Source organism: Ixodes scapularis, unplaced genomic scaffold (assembly GCF_016920785.2).
Source record: "Ixodes scapularis isolate PalLabHiFi unplaced genomic scaffold, ASM1692078v2 PGA_scaffold2__306_contigs__length_199485367, whole genome shotgun sequence".
Lineage (NCBI taxonomy): Eukaryota > Metazoa > Arthropoda > Arachnida > Ixodida > Ixodidae > Ixodes > Ixodes scapularis.
The window spans coordinates 177,393,547-177,411,355 of record NW_024609857.1 but is presented as its reverse complement, the minus strand read 5'-3'; the positions used below and the strand labels follow the sequence as shown (position 1 = coordinate 177,411,355).

The following is a 17,809-nucleotide window of genomic DNA, read 5'->3' as shown; positions in this document are numbered from 1 at the left end:
GAACCTGATACGTACAATCATCCGCGAAGAACTAAGATATTTTCTTGGGCAGCAGCGCACACCTTTGCCTGCATCCCAGCCATCCAATGAGCGCCACGACATCAAATTAGATATCCGAGATGAACTTCGCTCTGCTTTAGAGCCCCTGACGCACAGCACTCCCCCCTATGCCCCCGCCGCACACCCGCCAACACCCCTGTGCACATACCAGCAACTTCCACTTTCCTATGCACCACGACCACGACAATCTCCTCAAACACGGCGTCAAGCCGATGTCTGGAGGACCCATGACAACCGACCAATATGTTTTTATTGCCATGTTCCCGGCCACGTGCTCCGCTGCTGTCGGCGCCGATTAAATGATACAAGCCCCCCATCCATGCTCCCTTCTCGAGACCGCAACACCTTCGAAGACCACACTCTAAGAAAAAAAGGAGGAGAAAGGTAACAACAGCGGTCGCTGTTGTTACCTTTCTCCTTCTTTTCCATCTTTCCTTTCTTTCTTTCCTTTCTCCTCCTTGGAGAAAGGAAAGGTGTCCTTTCTTTCTCCTCCTTTCTTTTCCTTAGAGAAACAGTACTGTTCCTCCAAGGAGGAACAGTACTGTTCCTCCTTGTTGCGGACAAGTTGCCCAGAGAAGGGAGGAACGGCAGTTCAGATTAAAGGAGGAGGGCGAGTTCGTCCTTGTTCAGTTGGCGCAGGGGTAAAACATCGCACTACTGACCAAGTGGTGAAAGGTTCGTTCCCCAGAGAACCGGGATTTTTTTTTTCTTCATAAAGTATTTTTTTTTAATTTTTATTTACCAAAACACACATAAACAAACCCAGATCGATGAAAGGAAAATTAACGTCCTTATTATTCACCGAGACGTTTTCCTCCTTCTCCAGGAAGACGGGAGAAGGCTTTGGCCCTCCTGACTCATCTTCTTTCGGTTTCGTTTTTCGAGCACATCGCGCACGTTGTTTAATAAATTAATGTTAAGTTGATTGAGCTTCAGCGGCAGCGAAGGCCGCCTGTAATTCCGTCTTCTAGTCCACACGTGCAGAACATTTCGGTTGCATTGACGTTTTTACCACTAATTTTATCAAACGAGCTAACAAAGCCGCTAGAAACAGCGAAGTTCCGGAGCAGTGGCAGCAGCGCTACATACACTGGGTAAGACGGCCGCCTCCGATTTGCGGGACACACGCGGAACTACAGCAGCGAAACCACGAGGAACTGTGTCGACGTTTTCGACGTTATGAAAATCGCGGGAACTGCGTCCAAGGCAGGCAGGTTTTCCTGCCGGCTGCCGGCGTGCCTTCCGTGCTGAGTTCGGTTCTGTTGTCCCGTGCCGAGTGCCAACCGGCGTTCAACGTGGTTCTGTATTTCTGCGTGTCAGCAACACCGTCAACGGTGTTCTGTATTTCTGCATGTCAGCGACATCGTGATGGCAGTGTTGTGGGTTGTGAACAGAAGACTGGAATTATCGCCGATGTGACCGTGTGTTCGCGTATCAGTGGTGTAACAACAAGATGAGATGACGTAAACTGTCGGGCATTGATGCCGCTGGTCGGGCCGTGATCGGAGGGGGCGGGGTGTCGCAGGATGACATTCCGCTTTACATTAAAGAGTTTAAAACCACTTGAGGGATTAGGTGCAGTCGATCGACGTGTGGATAGTCATGTTGGTACGCTGGTCTGAACGGTAAGCTCCTATCGTACAGTGGCCAATGTGACTGTCGGTCCCCGAGAGCGATTGCACTCTGGGGAAAAGACTGAATAGTAAGAAGGTATGACGAAAAGTACGTATATTTACAATGGACGTTTAGCATGAAAAAAAAACAGGTAAAATAAAAAAAACCTATTCTTTATTTTATTGTTTAAATATATTACGGTTCCTGTAGAAACTGCCCTCCAAGTGGCGCGCTGGGATGAGCCCTAGAAGTTTTCGAGCTCGCAACGGCGTAGCTCCATACACTTAACAGTTGCCGCAAGTCGCGGCTTCGACTGCATTCAAGTTGATCGAAAAGCGATTTCTCTGCCCGTGAAGCATCACTTCCAGCTGAGTGAATATCCTCTCTACAAAGATTAATTCAAGACGGCAATTGCAGCCGTGCGCGAACAGCACAAATAGAAAAACAAAGGTTCAAAGGTTCACAGGTGTTTATTGGCTAAAACAACCATACGACCGAGAGCCTGAGGCAATCAAAAGGCAGAAGCCCGTGCATACATATGCTGATTTCTTCCTCGGCCATACGTTAACAGATTAAATGGAGATGTTGGAATGTAATTTAGAAAAGGGTGAAAATACTTAGTCTAATGAAGAGAGTAGGTGTTATGGTGATTCCGCACCAGATCTTTAAATTCGTCTACGCTTGGGGCCTGGCGAGCAGCATCTGGTAAGTGATTCCACAGGGTAGGCGCTTGGACAAAGAGGGAGGTAGAGGCACTAATGGTGCGGGCAAAGCGCTGTTCAAGTTTCGAGGGGTCTCGCCTAGACCTCCTCAAGTAACGATTGGGGATGGGACAGACACCATGTAGGTACCTGTAGAGGAGGACCCGTCTGAAGAACAGTCAACGTTTATCAAGTCTGGACCACCGGAGGGATTGCAGCGGCCTTTCATAGGGTAGCTTGCTTGCTCTCTTGTCCTGTAAGTAGAGTGCTGTCTTTGTGGCCTTTCTTTGCGTCGACTCTAGTCTCCTCTGTAGGTCAACCTGGCGGGGGCTCCAGACAGAGGAGCAATACTCCAAAACCGGCAGTACAAGAGCCGTGTACAGTGTACAAAAGGCATGGCTTGGCATCTCTCTTGTTGTCCTGGTTATGAAGCCTCTCAGTTTGCTCGCCCTTTTACAGACGTAGTCAACGTGCCTTCTAAAGGACAGGGTCTTGTCAAACCAAACACCAAGAATCTTAGTGTCTGTGACCTCTTGTATGCGCTTCCCTTGTGCATTGTAGACGACGTCAACAGGTTTCTTTTTTCTGGATATTTTAAGGTACACAGTTTTGTCTGGGTTGAGGAGCAGTCCGTTGACTTCTGACCACCTGCAGATCTTGTGCAGATCGGACTGCAGGATTTGGCGGTCGTGAGAGGAGTGGATTATGCGGTACAGTATGTGATCATCTGCATACCGAAGAATGTTAGATTGTATGTCGACCGTAAGGTCGTTGACGTAGAGGTTGAAGAGGAGTGGCCCTATAACAGAGCCCTGAGGTACACCCACTCTGACATTGTGCCATTGGCTAAAGGCACCGTGGAAGTTAACTCGCTGACGGCGATTACCCAAGAAGTTCGATAACCATTTAAGGGTTGCTCCGGATATCCCAAAGCCTGGGAGCTTGGTAAGGATGTGGTCATGGTTCACACTGTTGAAGGCCTTCGAGAAGTCTATGGACAGAACGTCTGCTTCCTTCGAGCTGTCTAGGGCACTGCTCAGGTCGTGGTGCAGGAGAGAGAGCAGAGTTTCGCAACTCCGCCCCTTCCTAAAGCCATGTTGAGAGCTGCATAAAAGGTTGTTGACTTCTAGGTGCGTGAATATTTTGCTACAAATTAAGGTTTCAAATATTTTGCAGAGGATGCAGGTGAGGCTTATTGGCCGGTAACTTTCGAGAGAGTTCAGTGGTTTCCCCGTTCCTTTGTGGACAGGGGTCACATGCGCTAGCTTCCAGACATCAGGGATGAGTGCCCTGGAAAAGGAGTAGTTGTACAGGTCTGCCAATGGGGACGAGAGTGCCGCAGCGCAGGCCTTCAGCAGGAAGGGGGGAAGGCCATCTGGGCCAGGGGAGGCGCCAGGTTTCAGCTGGGAGATGGCAGCCGCAACGTCCTCGGTGGTAACGGGTGAAGGGACGAACACAGGAATTGACTCTGTGCGGTTGTGCTTCTCAGCAGGGGGACTTTCAGCTTGGGGAGGAGGGCAGGAGTTGTTAAACGCGGGCACCGCATCGCTGAAGTGTTGGCCAAAGGAGTTGGCGATGACCTGAGCATTGTCAGTGCATGTACCTCCTATTTGAAACTGGGTAGCAACACTGTTACGTCGTAATGATCCGTAGAACTGCCAGAAACGTCTGGGGCATGTTCTTGCCTGGCTTGCCAAGTCGCAGAGGTAATTCCGATAGGATACTCTTATCTCCCTTTTCAGCTGTCTCAAGAGATCCTTGTATGCCGCCCAATGAGTGGCATCCTGTGTTTTTGAGGCCCTTTTGAAGAAGCGCCTAGTCTTGCTTGATAGCTGCTTGATGAGTCCAGTTATCCATGGTTTGCCTTTCTTGTGTTTGGAAGAGATCATAGTATGCGTAGAGTCTCTGCATGCAGCCCAGAACATATCATAGAATAGGTCCCATGGGTTGTAGTCTGTCAGAAAGTCCGTGCAGAGAAACCAAGGAGCCAGGGAAACAGAGCGTTCCAGTGAGTCACGTCCGTCCTTGTTAAACAAGGACGGACGTTTCCGCCTCGGCAGTTAAGTTCGGTCCAAACCAGCTCGGAGTTGGGAGCCTCTAAGTCCGCACGGCGCACAGGGGAGAATTTACGTTTTACGGCGACCAGGACGCCGCCTCCACGTCCACTTCGGTCTCTTCTGAACACCGCGAGCTCGGAGCCAAATATTGCATGGTCCGGAACAGAGTCACTAAGCCACGTTTCGCACACGCACAATGCATCGGGTGAATTACAGGCCAGGTCGGATTTAAGTTCAGGTACCTTGTTCAGGAGACTTCTTGCGTTGTAGCACTGCACGCGGAAGGGCCCAGGGTTGCAGTGGATATCGCCGGAGAGTATCAATAGTCCAAGTAGCATAATTTTCGTGGTACTGACGGAGTGGTTGGTTTTAGGCCTAGTGGGCCGAGGAAGCAGTCGTTTACCGACCCGGACTGTTTATTCGGGCAAGACCCGCTGTTCCGCAGCAATCACTTCGGAGACATTCGTTCTTTGGCTTTGACAGAGAACGACGAAAAAGCACAACATGGTGAAAAGAGCAGGAGTCCAGCTCAGCTGCCCTGATCTGCGACCGGCTGACGCCATGACACTTCTTCTTCTCAAACAAGCACTGCAATATAAATACTGGCTACGAAGGGCTGTGCGGGAAAACAAACTCATGGCTTGGAACCACATTGGAGCGGCTTGATTTATTGGCTTTCAAATAATTACGGCATGATCGAGCGTTTTCTTTTTAATAAGAGATTCATCTCCTGAGCCATTAAAAATGGTCTCAGATGTATGACATTGCTGGAAAAAATGAACATGTTCGGAATATTTTTATTGCTTAGGGAGTCAATGAAAAATTCCGTACGTTCAAAACGACCAGTATAAAAGACGGAAACGCAGGGCTCAGGTGTAGTGATCGGGGTAGTGTGCCGTTGTATTGATGTTTATATGTGCGATGCCTGTGTATGCGCTCAATATATATTCACCTGATGCTTGTAGTGTGCGTGACGTGTCTACATGTGTTAGAGATTCGCGAAGAAAAGGAAACCCAATTGTGGCGTAAGAAAATAAAAGTATTTTTTTGTAAAAAACATGAATTGGGCGGTACCTAGCGCCACCTAGCCTAGCTACTTGCGATTATTCTGTTTGACCCTGCCATCTGGTGGCAACGATTTAACATCCTTTTACGCTACGCGGCTACGCCATAATTTCGTGTTACCGTGCTGAGATAAGCCAAGAGGTTGCTTCGGATTTGCTTTTTTTTTGAGAGCGGCTTTTGGTTTTGCGGGGAATGATTTTCACTCCTCTGTGATGTGCGGTTGACGCAACGGTTGGCGAAGGAATTGTGGCTCGAGGAATAGCAAAGGTAAGACATACAGTGCGCGAACTGGGTGCCGGTTGTCTCCGTTGAACATCGCAGTGCTGACGATGAGAAGACTGAGTGACTGCATGCTTTCGAAGCGTAAGTTTCTTTACCTGCAGGGGTAAAGGAACTTCGGAAATAAATACAGTTCGCGGAAAGCTCGTGTTACGTTTTTATTTGCTGCTCCTCTCGCTTCGTACAATAGACTTAATGTTCTCGTTAAGCATTATCGAGCTCGATTTGCTCGATTCGTGGCCGCCATAATGAGATTCAGTCGACGGAGGAACTTTTGCTCCCCTGCCTAATGAACGAAAGTTTCTCCCTTTCTGAAGGAACATATGTGTCAAGAACGTTCCTCCCTTTAGGGAGGACTCTACTGACCCTTTTTTCTAAGAGTGCACCATCCTTCTTATGATTACCGGCAAGTCGATAACTCGTCTTTTCGCCGCTTCTCACGACCCTACGCTGACAACACCAACACTGGAATCGTTTCTCATGACCGCTGAACCAGCCCCGCCGCTCAACCTCCACCCCGGCGTGGTCGCTCACCGTCGCCCTACCCTCGTCGTCGCCGCTCTATTTCCCCATTCACTGATCCCAACTCTTCGACGTCTCAACAGTCAAACTAAAAACCGCAGCCTGCATCGACAATGGAGGTCAGGCTGCATCTCAACAATATCCGAAAAACCCTCCTTCTGCGGGACCAACGAATTTGAATGTGGAAATTGGACATCAAAACTTTCTTGCTTTAGTCGACACTGGCGCAGCAAAGTCGTGCATTCCCGAGAACGTCCGTCGACACTTGCGAAAAGTCCTCACGCCCCCAACTGAGGGCCACCTGCTCCGTATGGGCAATGGTGATTTGGTGCGCCCTCTCGGATACTGTATGTTCACTGTACTTACCACCTGCATCGCTGACGTCATTCTTGGTTGGGATTTTCTTTCTTCAACCGCCGCCTTCATCGACTGTGCAAATCGTGAAATTCATTTGAATTCTTCAGTCGACATCCGGGAACATATTGAGACCAGTCTTATACACGCTACTACAAAAAAGTAATCGATTACAATTACTATTACTCTTGGCTAAAACGTATTCGATTAGATTACTTGATTACTCGACGGCAAAAGTAATTGGACATTACTTAAAGAAGTAATCATTACTTTTCCGATTACTTCATTGTGTGAAGACGCATCTTTAGAGCTCATAACAATGAACTACTTCCAACCTATATTTCACATTTGTACAAGTATTGAAGAAGAAAAACTGGCTCCCTCTTCGTGGCCGTTGCATTCTCACAATGCGGACACAAGCATAAAATTCGTTTGAAGACGTTTAATGATTTGGGCGTTCACCAGTGTGTGTGTGGGGGGGGGGGGGGGGGGGGGGGGGGGGAGGGTTGTCGCTCAAAGTTTGCGTCGCCCATTATGTTATTCACATGTGGATGAGCTCGCATGTTATACAAAATAGCAGCAGCTCCGGGATTTGAAACGGTTCATGTGTAGTATCCATTAGCGGAAGAGATCGCCCCGAGCACTTCTCAACTCGAAACATTGCTTGTCACAAAGACCACGTAGGGGAAATGAGGAAATATTTCAACTGCCTTTGTTATATTTTGCATCCGCTTTAGGCATTCTTCGGTTCTGGTTCTCCTACGGGCTGCGAGTAGGTACCCTAAGCAGGAGTTTTCTTATTTCTGTGTGTGAGGGTGCTAGTTTGAACGAAGGACTCACAAAGCTACATTCTGCTTCCTCAAACTTCGCCCTGAATGGCCTTTGCCACGCACTGTGGCTTCCCTGGGGATTCCCACTCCCAGTCCCAGCTCGAAAAAAAAAAACGGATGTTCCATAGAAACTGTGCATAGAAAGAGATTGACCTCGTTTCCTACAGCTCCGCAAAAATCTTTTTTTTTTCCGTTCGAAAAAAAAAAGCAAATTATATTTTTGTCAATTCATTTAAAAAAAGGCGTGTGCCGGGGGGGGGGGGGGTCCCGCGGACAAATTGTAACGGTTACAAGTAATTTTATTACTTCAAAAAGTAATCAGATTACTCTTATGATTACTGCTTAATAAAAGTAATCAACTGATTACAAAATTACTCCCAAAGTAATCGATTACAAGTAATTTGATTACTTGTAATGCGTACGGTACAAGTCTGATTGAGACCCCACTTACCGTCCTTCATATAGACTATGACCTGTTGCTGCCACCTCACTCGGCCGTTGCTGCCACTCTCATTGTTCCGCACTCAGTCAATGAAACCTTCGGACCCATCGAACCTATTCATGCTACGTTCACAAAGAAAGGAATCGCCATACCTTATTCTCTTGCCTCCATCGCAGGAGGTAAATGTAGCATCTGGATCACCAACACTTCAGTCGCAGGTACTTCCTCGAGGCAGTCACATCGCCACACTCCAGATGCATATTGAGGAAAGTTTCGCTACACTTATCCCTACTGCTGCAAATACCATGTCCCTCACCGACAATAACTTCACCGAACACAGACAAAAGATGATAGACGCAGCTCTCCTCCCAGACCAACTTCAGACATTGGACTCTCTACTCCACTTTTACGAAGACATTTTCGACTTCAGCGCCCAAACATTAGCCCGAACGATGCTTGTCGAACATAACATTGATACCGGTAACTCACACGCACTTCGAAGCCGACCGTACCGAACCTCTGCCGCAGAGCGTCGAATAATTAAACAACAAATTGATGACATGCTAGAAAAAGGTGCGATCGAGCCTTCGTCCAGTCCTTGGTCGTCCCCCGTCGTCCTTGTTCGAAAGAAAGATGGCACCTGGCGCTTCTGTGTGGACTATCGCCGCCTCAACAAAGTCACGAAAAAAGACGTCTACCCCCTGCCACGAATTGACGATACACTCGACCGGGGTGTAAGATAGACAGGTGGGGAAACGAGAGCCAAATGAGCGACCGGATTGTGTCCCCCTCGGTTTTCTCTTTTTCTGTGGCGCCATCTATAGGTGGAGCACCGCGAACTCTCACTCCGGGTGGGCGACCGGTAGCGACCGGCTAAACTGACGGAGATGGTTTCTCGTAGATTTTCAATGGAGGAGTGTCGTGCTTTCGGTTTATTTTGCGCACTCTCCCATAGAGTTCCACGAGATCCGATTCCGACTTTTTTTCCTCTCGCCGTAGCGCCATCTGTCGCAAATCGGGGGTACCCGCAAGCAGACGAGTACACAATCCGTTCACGGCGCTGCGGTAGGGTTCTATGGGCCGTTTCCTCACCTGTCTATCTTACACCCTGCACTCGACAAGCTACAAGGCTCGTCCTACTTCTCATCAATGGACCTTCGAAGCGGTAACTGGCAATTGAGTTCCTCTTGCCCCTAGTCATAAACCTAAGACCGCCTTTATAACGTATAATGGCCTTTACCATTTTAACGTTATGCCTTTCGGGCTTTGCAATGCGCCTGCCACATTCGAGCGCATGATGGATGCTCTACTCCGTGGCTTATCTTGGAATATTTGTATCTGCTATCTCGACGATATTGTGGTCTTTTCTCCAACATTTGAGGAACACATCTCACGACTCCCAACAGTTCTTGAATGCATTCGTACTGCTGGACTCCAATTGAACAGCAAAAAGTGCACTTTCGGCGCCCAGGAAATCAAAGTGCTCGACCATATAGTCAGTGCCGATGGAGTACGCCCAGATCCTGAAAAGGTACGGGTCGCGTCAGAACTCCCTGTTCCACAAAACGTCAAACATGTGCGGACATTTCTAGGCTTATGCACCTACTTTCGAAAATTTATTCATCGATTTTCTCACATTGCTGAACCTTTAAATCAACTGCTGCGCAATGGCGTCTCTGTTCAATGGGGCCCAGATCAACACACGTCGTTTGAACACTTAAAAAATGCGTTGACCACAGCCCCTGTTCTTGGTCACTTCGTCGAACGTCAGGACACCGAAATCCGAACCGACGCCAGTGGAGAGGGAATAGGTGCTGTTCTTGCTCAACATCACAACAACCAGCAGCGTGTCATCGCATGTGCTAGCCGAACCCTTCCCAAAGCCGAACGCAATTTTTCAACAACAGAAGAGGAATGCCTAGCAGTTATCTGGGCAATTTCCGAATTTCGTCCTTACTTATATGGATCATCCTTTGGTATTGTCACCGACCATCGTGCGCTATGCTGGCTTGCCAGCCTAAAAGACCCATGAAGACGCCTTGGCCGCTGGTCCTTGAAACTCCAAGAATACCGCTTTACCGCTGTATAGAAATCAGGCAAGCGACACCTCGACGCCGACAGTCTATCTCGGTGTCCTCTCCCCAGCAACGCGCCCCTTTCTTATCTCGACATGGCATCAGCGCAGCTCACTGACAATTCTCTCAGGCCACTGATCCATTACTTGAAAGGTTCCACAACATCTTGCCCTCAGTATGTTCACCGACGTGCCCGCCTCTTTTCTCTTCGAAATAACGTTCTCTAAAGACGCAACTATGAACCCCAAGGACGGCAATGGCTTCTCGTAGTACCCCGTCACCTACAAAGAAACAGAATTCAAGCTCACCATGACGATCCCAGAGCCGGGCACCTCGGATTTTCTAAAACGTACTTTCGAACTCGTGACAAATTCTTCTGGACCGGCATGCAGCGAACAATTAACAAATATGTGCGAGCCTGCCACTTATGCCAAACCAAAAAAAAAAAGACCCACACAACCGCCTCCCGGACGTCTCCGGCCAATTTCTCCACCCCGCCAACCGTTTCAACGCATTGGAATTGACTTCCTTGGCCTTTTTCCTCAAACAAAAGCAAGAAATCGGTGGATGATTGTAGCAGTTGACTTCCTATCACGATACGCGGAAACAAAGGCGTTCCCGGCAGCGACAGCCTTTTATGCAGCAGATTTCTTTCTATACAACATTCTTCTAAGACACGGCGCTCCTCGATCCATTATCACGGACCCAGGAACACCTTTCATGGCGACCCTTGTTCAAGAAGTCTGCCGCCTCGCAAGCACGATTCATCATATAACCACTGCCTACCATCCACGAACGAATGGCTTGGCAGAACGATTTAATCACGCCCTAGTCGATATGATTTCGATGTACCTTACAGATGACCAGGATAATTGGGACGCTATTCTGCCATACGTAACATATGCCTATAACACCAGCCGGCAGGCTACTACAGGATATTAACCCTACTATATTTTATATGCACGGGAACCGATGTCCACCATCGACACGCTGTTACCGTACATTGATGACACTTCTCTCGACACATACCTCCAACATGTCCTTTCTCATGCTGAAGAAGTTCGACAGCTCTCACGCATTCGCAATCTCAACAACAACAGATCATTCGTCACAACGAGCACCACCCTCCCGTCTACTACAATGTTGGCGACGAGGTTCTTGTCTGGACACCTTTTCGTCAGACTGGAAGGTGCGAAAAACTTGAGAAACGCTTCAAGGGCCCATTTTGAATCTCTCGTAAGCTGTCCTCCACAAACTACGAAATCACACCTGTACATCCACTGCACCGCCACCAGTCTAAATCAACCGATATCGTCCACATTGCGAGACTCAAACCCTACTACCGTGAAGTCCCATAACATCTGCGACCGGTGGATCGGCCTTTTTTTCGAGGGACGTATACTGTCAGGAAGAAAGAAGAAGCGGGGCTGAGACGGCAGTGCAAGTGCTGAGCTCTCTCGGACCTGCATCGAACGGTCACCGTGGACGCACCATCTTAATCAAACTTCATTCATTGTATTGAACCCATCCATCTATCCAGAGCCTTACAATATGAAGAGCATGTTTTGGGCTCTCCGTGGACAAAAAAAATATTGATGTAACCCAAGTAAATCGCCAGTATTTAATTGTCAAATTCTTGAACAATTCACCGAGGTGGCATTTTTGAAATTTTTATAGAAAAACAAAACGCCTACAACTATTTCATGGTATTAAAGCGTTTTAAATGTTCTCGCAGAGTGCTTGCAAAAAGTTAATATAATGTGGACTGAAAATCCACGGCGGGAGGTTGAGCGAAACATCCGACCCACGACGCATGTGAAAAACACTGCTTTCCGCCGCGGCCTCTTTGAAAATTCGTAAGTCGAGAACGAAAAATCCGACGAACTTGCGATTTGTGGCTACTGCGTTTTTAGAGACGACGCCGTAACATATATTTTTTTCAGCGAAATTAAAAATTTGACCCTTTTTGCCTGCACGATTTGCGATGAAAACACCCATATAATATATATATATATATATATATATATATATATATATATATATATATATATATATTACGAATGATATATACATTATTATTTACATATTTCTGTTGAAAGGTAAATACGGGTCAGTCTAAGGATAAGAAGATCCATGCCCGGTTGCTGCAGCTCGACCAGCGTTCTTTCGCGCCGGTGATGATGCCAAGCTGCTCATCACTCGAGCCTTGCTCCTGCTTGGCTCGTTGCCAGATGCGCGCGCTTGTGCGCGGTACTCTGGCATGTTGAATTTTGGTCGCTACATATATAGACGCTTTGCAGCAGCTGTGCATGGGCGCCGCCATAAGCGACCTTCAGTTTTTGTTTCCTCTTATTCCGTTCGCTTCACGTCATCATTGCCACAGCAGAACAGGTTATTGCGACTTTAGGTGCTACTGCGTCCTTTTCCCCATCATAGACCTCTTTGGAGGCTCCTAAACGCCCGCTTCGGTGGCTCGGCATCTCGGTAAAACAGGAGAAGGTCAGCAATGGCGGCTCAATCTGGCGCGTGTGCAAAGCGTCTATAGGCGATTGCAAGCTGGGCGACTGGCCGCCGCCATGTCTCTGCTCGAGCAGGCACGCCCGTGCGATTACGAGCTTGCGAAAGCTGCGTTCACCCGCGCGTTGCACGCACTTGCACGCATGGGGCACCACTTGTGGCGCCATGCTTGCAATTGTCTATATATATACACCTGATGAAGAGCGGTCCCCGCTCGAAACGTCGTAATAAACTTCAAATTAGTAACTCCGACAGTACGCATCTTTGACTTGTTAACTTTTCCCGGTCCATTGTTTTTACATTCACCTTGCTTCACCTATATATATATATATATATATATATATATATATATATGCATAATAAAAGGCAAATTGTGTGCATAACCGGACAATAAGCTTAAATTTTGGTAGTTTTGCGTTGTAAAAAGGCAAGCTTATTTCAGAAGAAAAAAAAAAAGCTTTACTCCGCGATGAATACACTTTAAAATATTTCAAGCTGATATTTGAAGGTATGTATTTTTAACCAGGTGATTAACCATATCCATGCAACAACTTTGGCCAGAATATCACCCATGCGACGATGCAGACAAAACGCGCAACTGGCAAGTTTCAAGCTTTACCTGCAGACATACAAACCAAGTGCTATGTTTTGTATTCATATCTTGTGATAACCCACAACTATAGCTTGCAACTAATAGAACATAAAGCTAATAAACATAAAGCAAATACAATTTTTTTTAGAAAATCGGATTTAAATTTGCTAGGCGTTCGAAAAATCCTCTCAATCAAATTTATATTATTGTATTTATATATATATATATATATATATATATATATATAACATTGCATTTATGCAATAAAAACTCTCAAGTATGAGCTTTCGAGTGATATCAAGGAAAATGAGATATATTAAATAAAATGTAAAATCTTGGCAAACTTTTACAAACATTATAACAGAAAAATAATTTAACAATTTGCTTCAAAAGTATTTGTAATTTTTTTTTTAGTTCATTAAGCAGGAATGGGTCTATTTTGATAGTGTCCCAGAATAGTTCTAGTGGAGTAGTGTGAGAAATAACAAAATAGTGAACGGTCAAATATGCCTTCACCGACAGGTGTAAGAACATTTTTTTGCCCCCTTGGCTTCGTCAATAAATAATAAATCGAAAACAAAAAGTTCGTAAAACTTACAATTGGCGCTCTTTTATTGCATAAATAAAACCTAAAATTAAAAATGTTTGGTCAAAGTTAAAATAAAATAAAACATATAATAATAAAACCTTAAAGTTGAAACTTGGAAGTACGTTTTTCTTTGCCGATTTCACGTAGAAATAATGTTGGCACATTTTGCCTTAGTCGCCAATGTCCTCGGTCTCCGCACGGAACAGCGGGCCTGCATGGTCACCGCAATGCCGGTCAACAAAAACAGTCAGTATCATAATGACTTTTTATTATTAACTTAGGCGCGAAGTACGAAACAGATGAAAGAAAAATATGTACAAAAAAGGGTGGGACGAGCAGAGCAAGAATCACCGATAGTCATCGCCGTCGTAGCCCCCGTAGCCTCCTCCGTGGCCTCCGTGGTCTCCTTTGAGGACAACGACTTTACTCTTGGGCTCGTGCTCGTGCTTCGTCCCGTGGTTGATATGTTCGTGCTTGGAGTCGTGGTGCACGTGCTCGTGGGTGTACACCCTGCGCAGACGAGTATCGTGAAAATGCTGCCCGAAGTTTACTTTCGCCCCACACTGCTGCGCAGTGTACAAAAGCTATATCTAAAGAAACAAACAGGTTTGGCGCCTTGTTTCTATACGCTGCAAGAAGTGGTTCTTGGAAGGTTTATTTGTCAGACGAAAGAAAAACAACTTTGTTTTGCATGAAACGTGTACCTTGGGATAGAATTGCATATAATTAGTGTTAAATGGGTCAAGTAAAACGAGGATAAACATTTGTCCGATAACATACCAATCTCGTAAATGAAACACCTATAGAGGTCTAGTGCAAATAGCCCGCGTGTAGAATGTTTGTTACGTAAGCGTCTTCGCGCTTTTAGGCTCGTTATGATTCATGAACCCGCCAACAATAAGACAGTGTCCTCTTCATCCCTGCTGTCGATTTTTTTTTCTTTTATATACGTTTATTCAGATGAGGTCATTGATAAAAAGAGCGATCGGTCACACAGTAAAAGGGAGGAGAAAGTATATACAGCATTTTACATAAGCGTGCAAAGTGGTATCATATTAGAGACTAATGATTTGAGAAAAGATGATGCAGTGTGAAGTTGTACCTTCCGGTATATTTTACATCTAGAGTAAAATAAATAACTTTACTTCCACACACAAAAACAAAGATATAATAGTAAGATATTTAGGTTGGCTGTGTATTTACGATTACAAACAATTTCAGGTGACGGATGCCATAATGCCTTACTGGAGCAGCTTTTTTTTTTTTTTTTCTTTATTGGTTTTGCGGATTTCAATCCGCAGAGGGGGCAGAGATAAAGGCATGATGCCTGACAGCGCCTCTGCCCCCTGCAGTTCATACAGCGGAAATAGCATTTCAAAGAATTCATAGTGATAATAAATAACAAGACAGCCATCTTCATAAAAACAAATCGAAACAATTATTATAGAAATATCTGAAAACACATGAAATACAATGACTCAGCTCAAACAACTACACAAGCGGCACTGCTTGAACAATGCGGGGCGATATGCTTATCATAACCCAGAAGTCAAATAAAATAAAAATAAAGATAAAGACAAAAATACACACCTTTTTTTTTTTTTTTCATATCCACTAGACATTTATAAACAAGGACTTATAAGAGAAAGCGGAAACAAGCTAAATGAAAACCAAAAATCAGGCTACAAAGCCAAAATTGAGAATTCCGAAGTTTCGTAGTACGTTACGTTTTATTGAAAATAAATATAAATAGATATGCATGCCTTAAATAGATGAAAATGCGATATCACTGCAAACCAGAGCTCGTCTGCAGTCTCTTTTGAACTTTGGAAAAGGGGAAGTGAAATTAACATCAATGCCAGGGGAATTTAATAATTTAGTACTCATGTACGATAAACTTTGCCTGCCATAATTTGTTCGTATGCTTGGGATTCTACGTTTCGGGTCTCGTAATGTGTAGGCACTAGAAGGAGGTGTCTGTGTCAAATAGAGGTTGTTTTTGTAGATCCATTGAAATAATTTGAAGTGATATATCTGGTCTGCCTTCAATATATTATATTTAACAAGTAGCTGCGTGCCTTAGGAAACATATTTTATTAGAGTTTACAGTAGCGGGCTGAAATAAAGGGGTCAATAAGATAGGCGAAAATTAAACTGTGGAGAAACATTGGGCTGGCGTACGAGTGCCGAACTGGAGAAGCCGGCACCTCCGTACTATACTTAATTTCACCTTACCATACTCCATTGTCAAGGTCACCTTGCTCCAAACCTGAGTCAGTCTGAAACCTCATGGCTTCATGACGAACACATCAGCGCGGAGACACGCGCACTGATAGGCTTGCCGTAGTCATATGCCACGTGGTTCCGAACCAGCTCTAGATTGGACCTGGTGACCCGTAGTTTTAGCTGTGGTCTACCACGAATTAAGAACAAACGAAGAGGAATATGACACGATCACCAGTAGGTGCGAACGTTTCATTAGCCGCAGAACGTTCGAAGAGTTGACCATAGTCGATGACAGTTCAAGAACGAAGTAGAAGCACCTCCCACCTCTTTCCACTTTAGCATAACCAACGCTGGAGAGGAGGTCGCCTCCTTTTTAACGTTCACTCTGCTAAAGTGGAAAGAGTTGGGAGGTGCTTCCACTTCGTTCTTGACCTGTCACCGACTACAGGTATCAATATGATCGCTTTCACATATTAGCATGAAGACACGGGGCAGTCTAAATCTACCTTCGTAATAACACGAGGCTGTGGCGAGTTAATGTTGAAGCGTGAGATATGCAGGGAAGTTTTAGGTCGAACTGCTCTATAGCTCCCAGGTCTTTAGAGAAAGCAGGGTAACTCAGCAGGCGATGGCAGCCACTCACGGGTACGGCACAGGGTACATCTGCGCTATGGGCACAAGCTTCGGCGTATAGACGTCCTTGCGGAGTGGCAGCGGGATCGGGATGAACGTCGTGCCCCCCGCCAGCCCGGCTGCCAGGGCCAGTTTGAGCAGCTTCTTCTCTGAGCTGTGCCCGACCAGGTAGAGCAGCACCGCGGCCAAGAAGAGCCACCTGAGCCCACTAATCCCAACGCGCGTGAGACAGCTCCCGCTCTTTTCTGTCGCCATTGTGGAAGCATTTGGGACAGCGAGAGTACGCTCTCTTTTATAGGCGCTGGGCTATACCTTTCCGTCTGAGCAATTTCGGAGAGCAGCGGCGGCGGCGGCCTAAAAATCACGACGTTTCTCTTCCTCGAGGTTGCACTCGCAATCACTGGAGCGCGTCCTCACGGACGCGTCCTTCCGCGAGGCCAGGAACAATGCTGGCCTCGGGGCGGACGGCCGGGCCCCCGAAAACACGACGGGCCCCTAATTTCGCCAGAAATAGAGGAAAGTGGCGACCGCGGAAGAGAGTGGTCGAGGAGAAACGGGCGACGCTGCTGGATGCGTCGTCCTCCTCTGGGGTCCGAGCTGAGGCTGGTTTCCAGAGAAGTTGAGATTTTCCGAGCGCTCATGCGGAAACTTACCTTCGGCGAGAAAAGGATCGGGGCACGCTCACTTCACTCCACAGGGAGCGGTGCGGCGACGGCTGACTTTGGATGCAAATAATAAATATGGGTGATTGTACTCAGTGTCATCTTCAAGGGGGCGCACTCAAGTACTTTTTGCAGAAGCTAGTTTTTGATGGCATATTGTTTGCCGCACCGTAGTCAATAAAAATTACCAGTTCTAAAATGGCAAGATGTCATAGTACAGCCACAGCAATAGAAATACAAGGGCACTATTTGCTCTTGGGGGGCCATCTAGCGTCCCCACCACCTCCATACAATTTGACCAATAAAAATAGTTAATTGCGTTGAGATTCCGAGCGTTACTAATATAGATCTTTTAAGGCGCGTTGTGCATTATATATTGTCAAACGTCTTATCTTTGGGTGTAAGAGATGTAACAGAGAAAGTATTGTTTCAAAACGCCGTCCGACGGTGCCCCCTGGTGTCTGCTCTTTGGCGCAGAAAGATCCGCGTGTCACAATTTTTCATTCGATTTTTATTAAGGAGATCGGCCGCCTATAACACTAATTTCTGAATTTTGAGGATGCTTAGAGCCCGCAGGTTGAGCAATCACAA

At 46.4% G+C, this 17,809-nt stretch overlaps 1 protein-coding gene across 1 annotated transcript; it reads right to left on the bottom strand.

Annotated features, from left to right (window-relative positions):
• Window positions 1–14,044: 14,044 nt before the first annotated feature.
• LOC121045577 lies at window positions 14,045–16,811 on the bottom strand. The gene is made up of 2 exons (XM_040498532.1): window positions 16,567–16,811; window positions 14,045–14,207 (listed from the first exon to the last, which is right to left on the bottom strand). Exons 1-2 carry the CDS (start codon window positions 16,809–16,811, stop codon window positions 14,045–14,047), a joined length of 408 nt encoding a protein of 135 aa, XP_040354466.1.
• Between the last annotated feature and the right edge of the window lie 998 nt (window positions 16,812–17,809).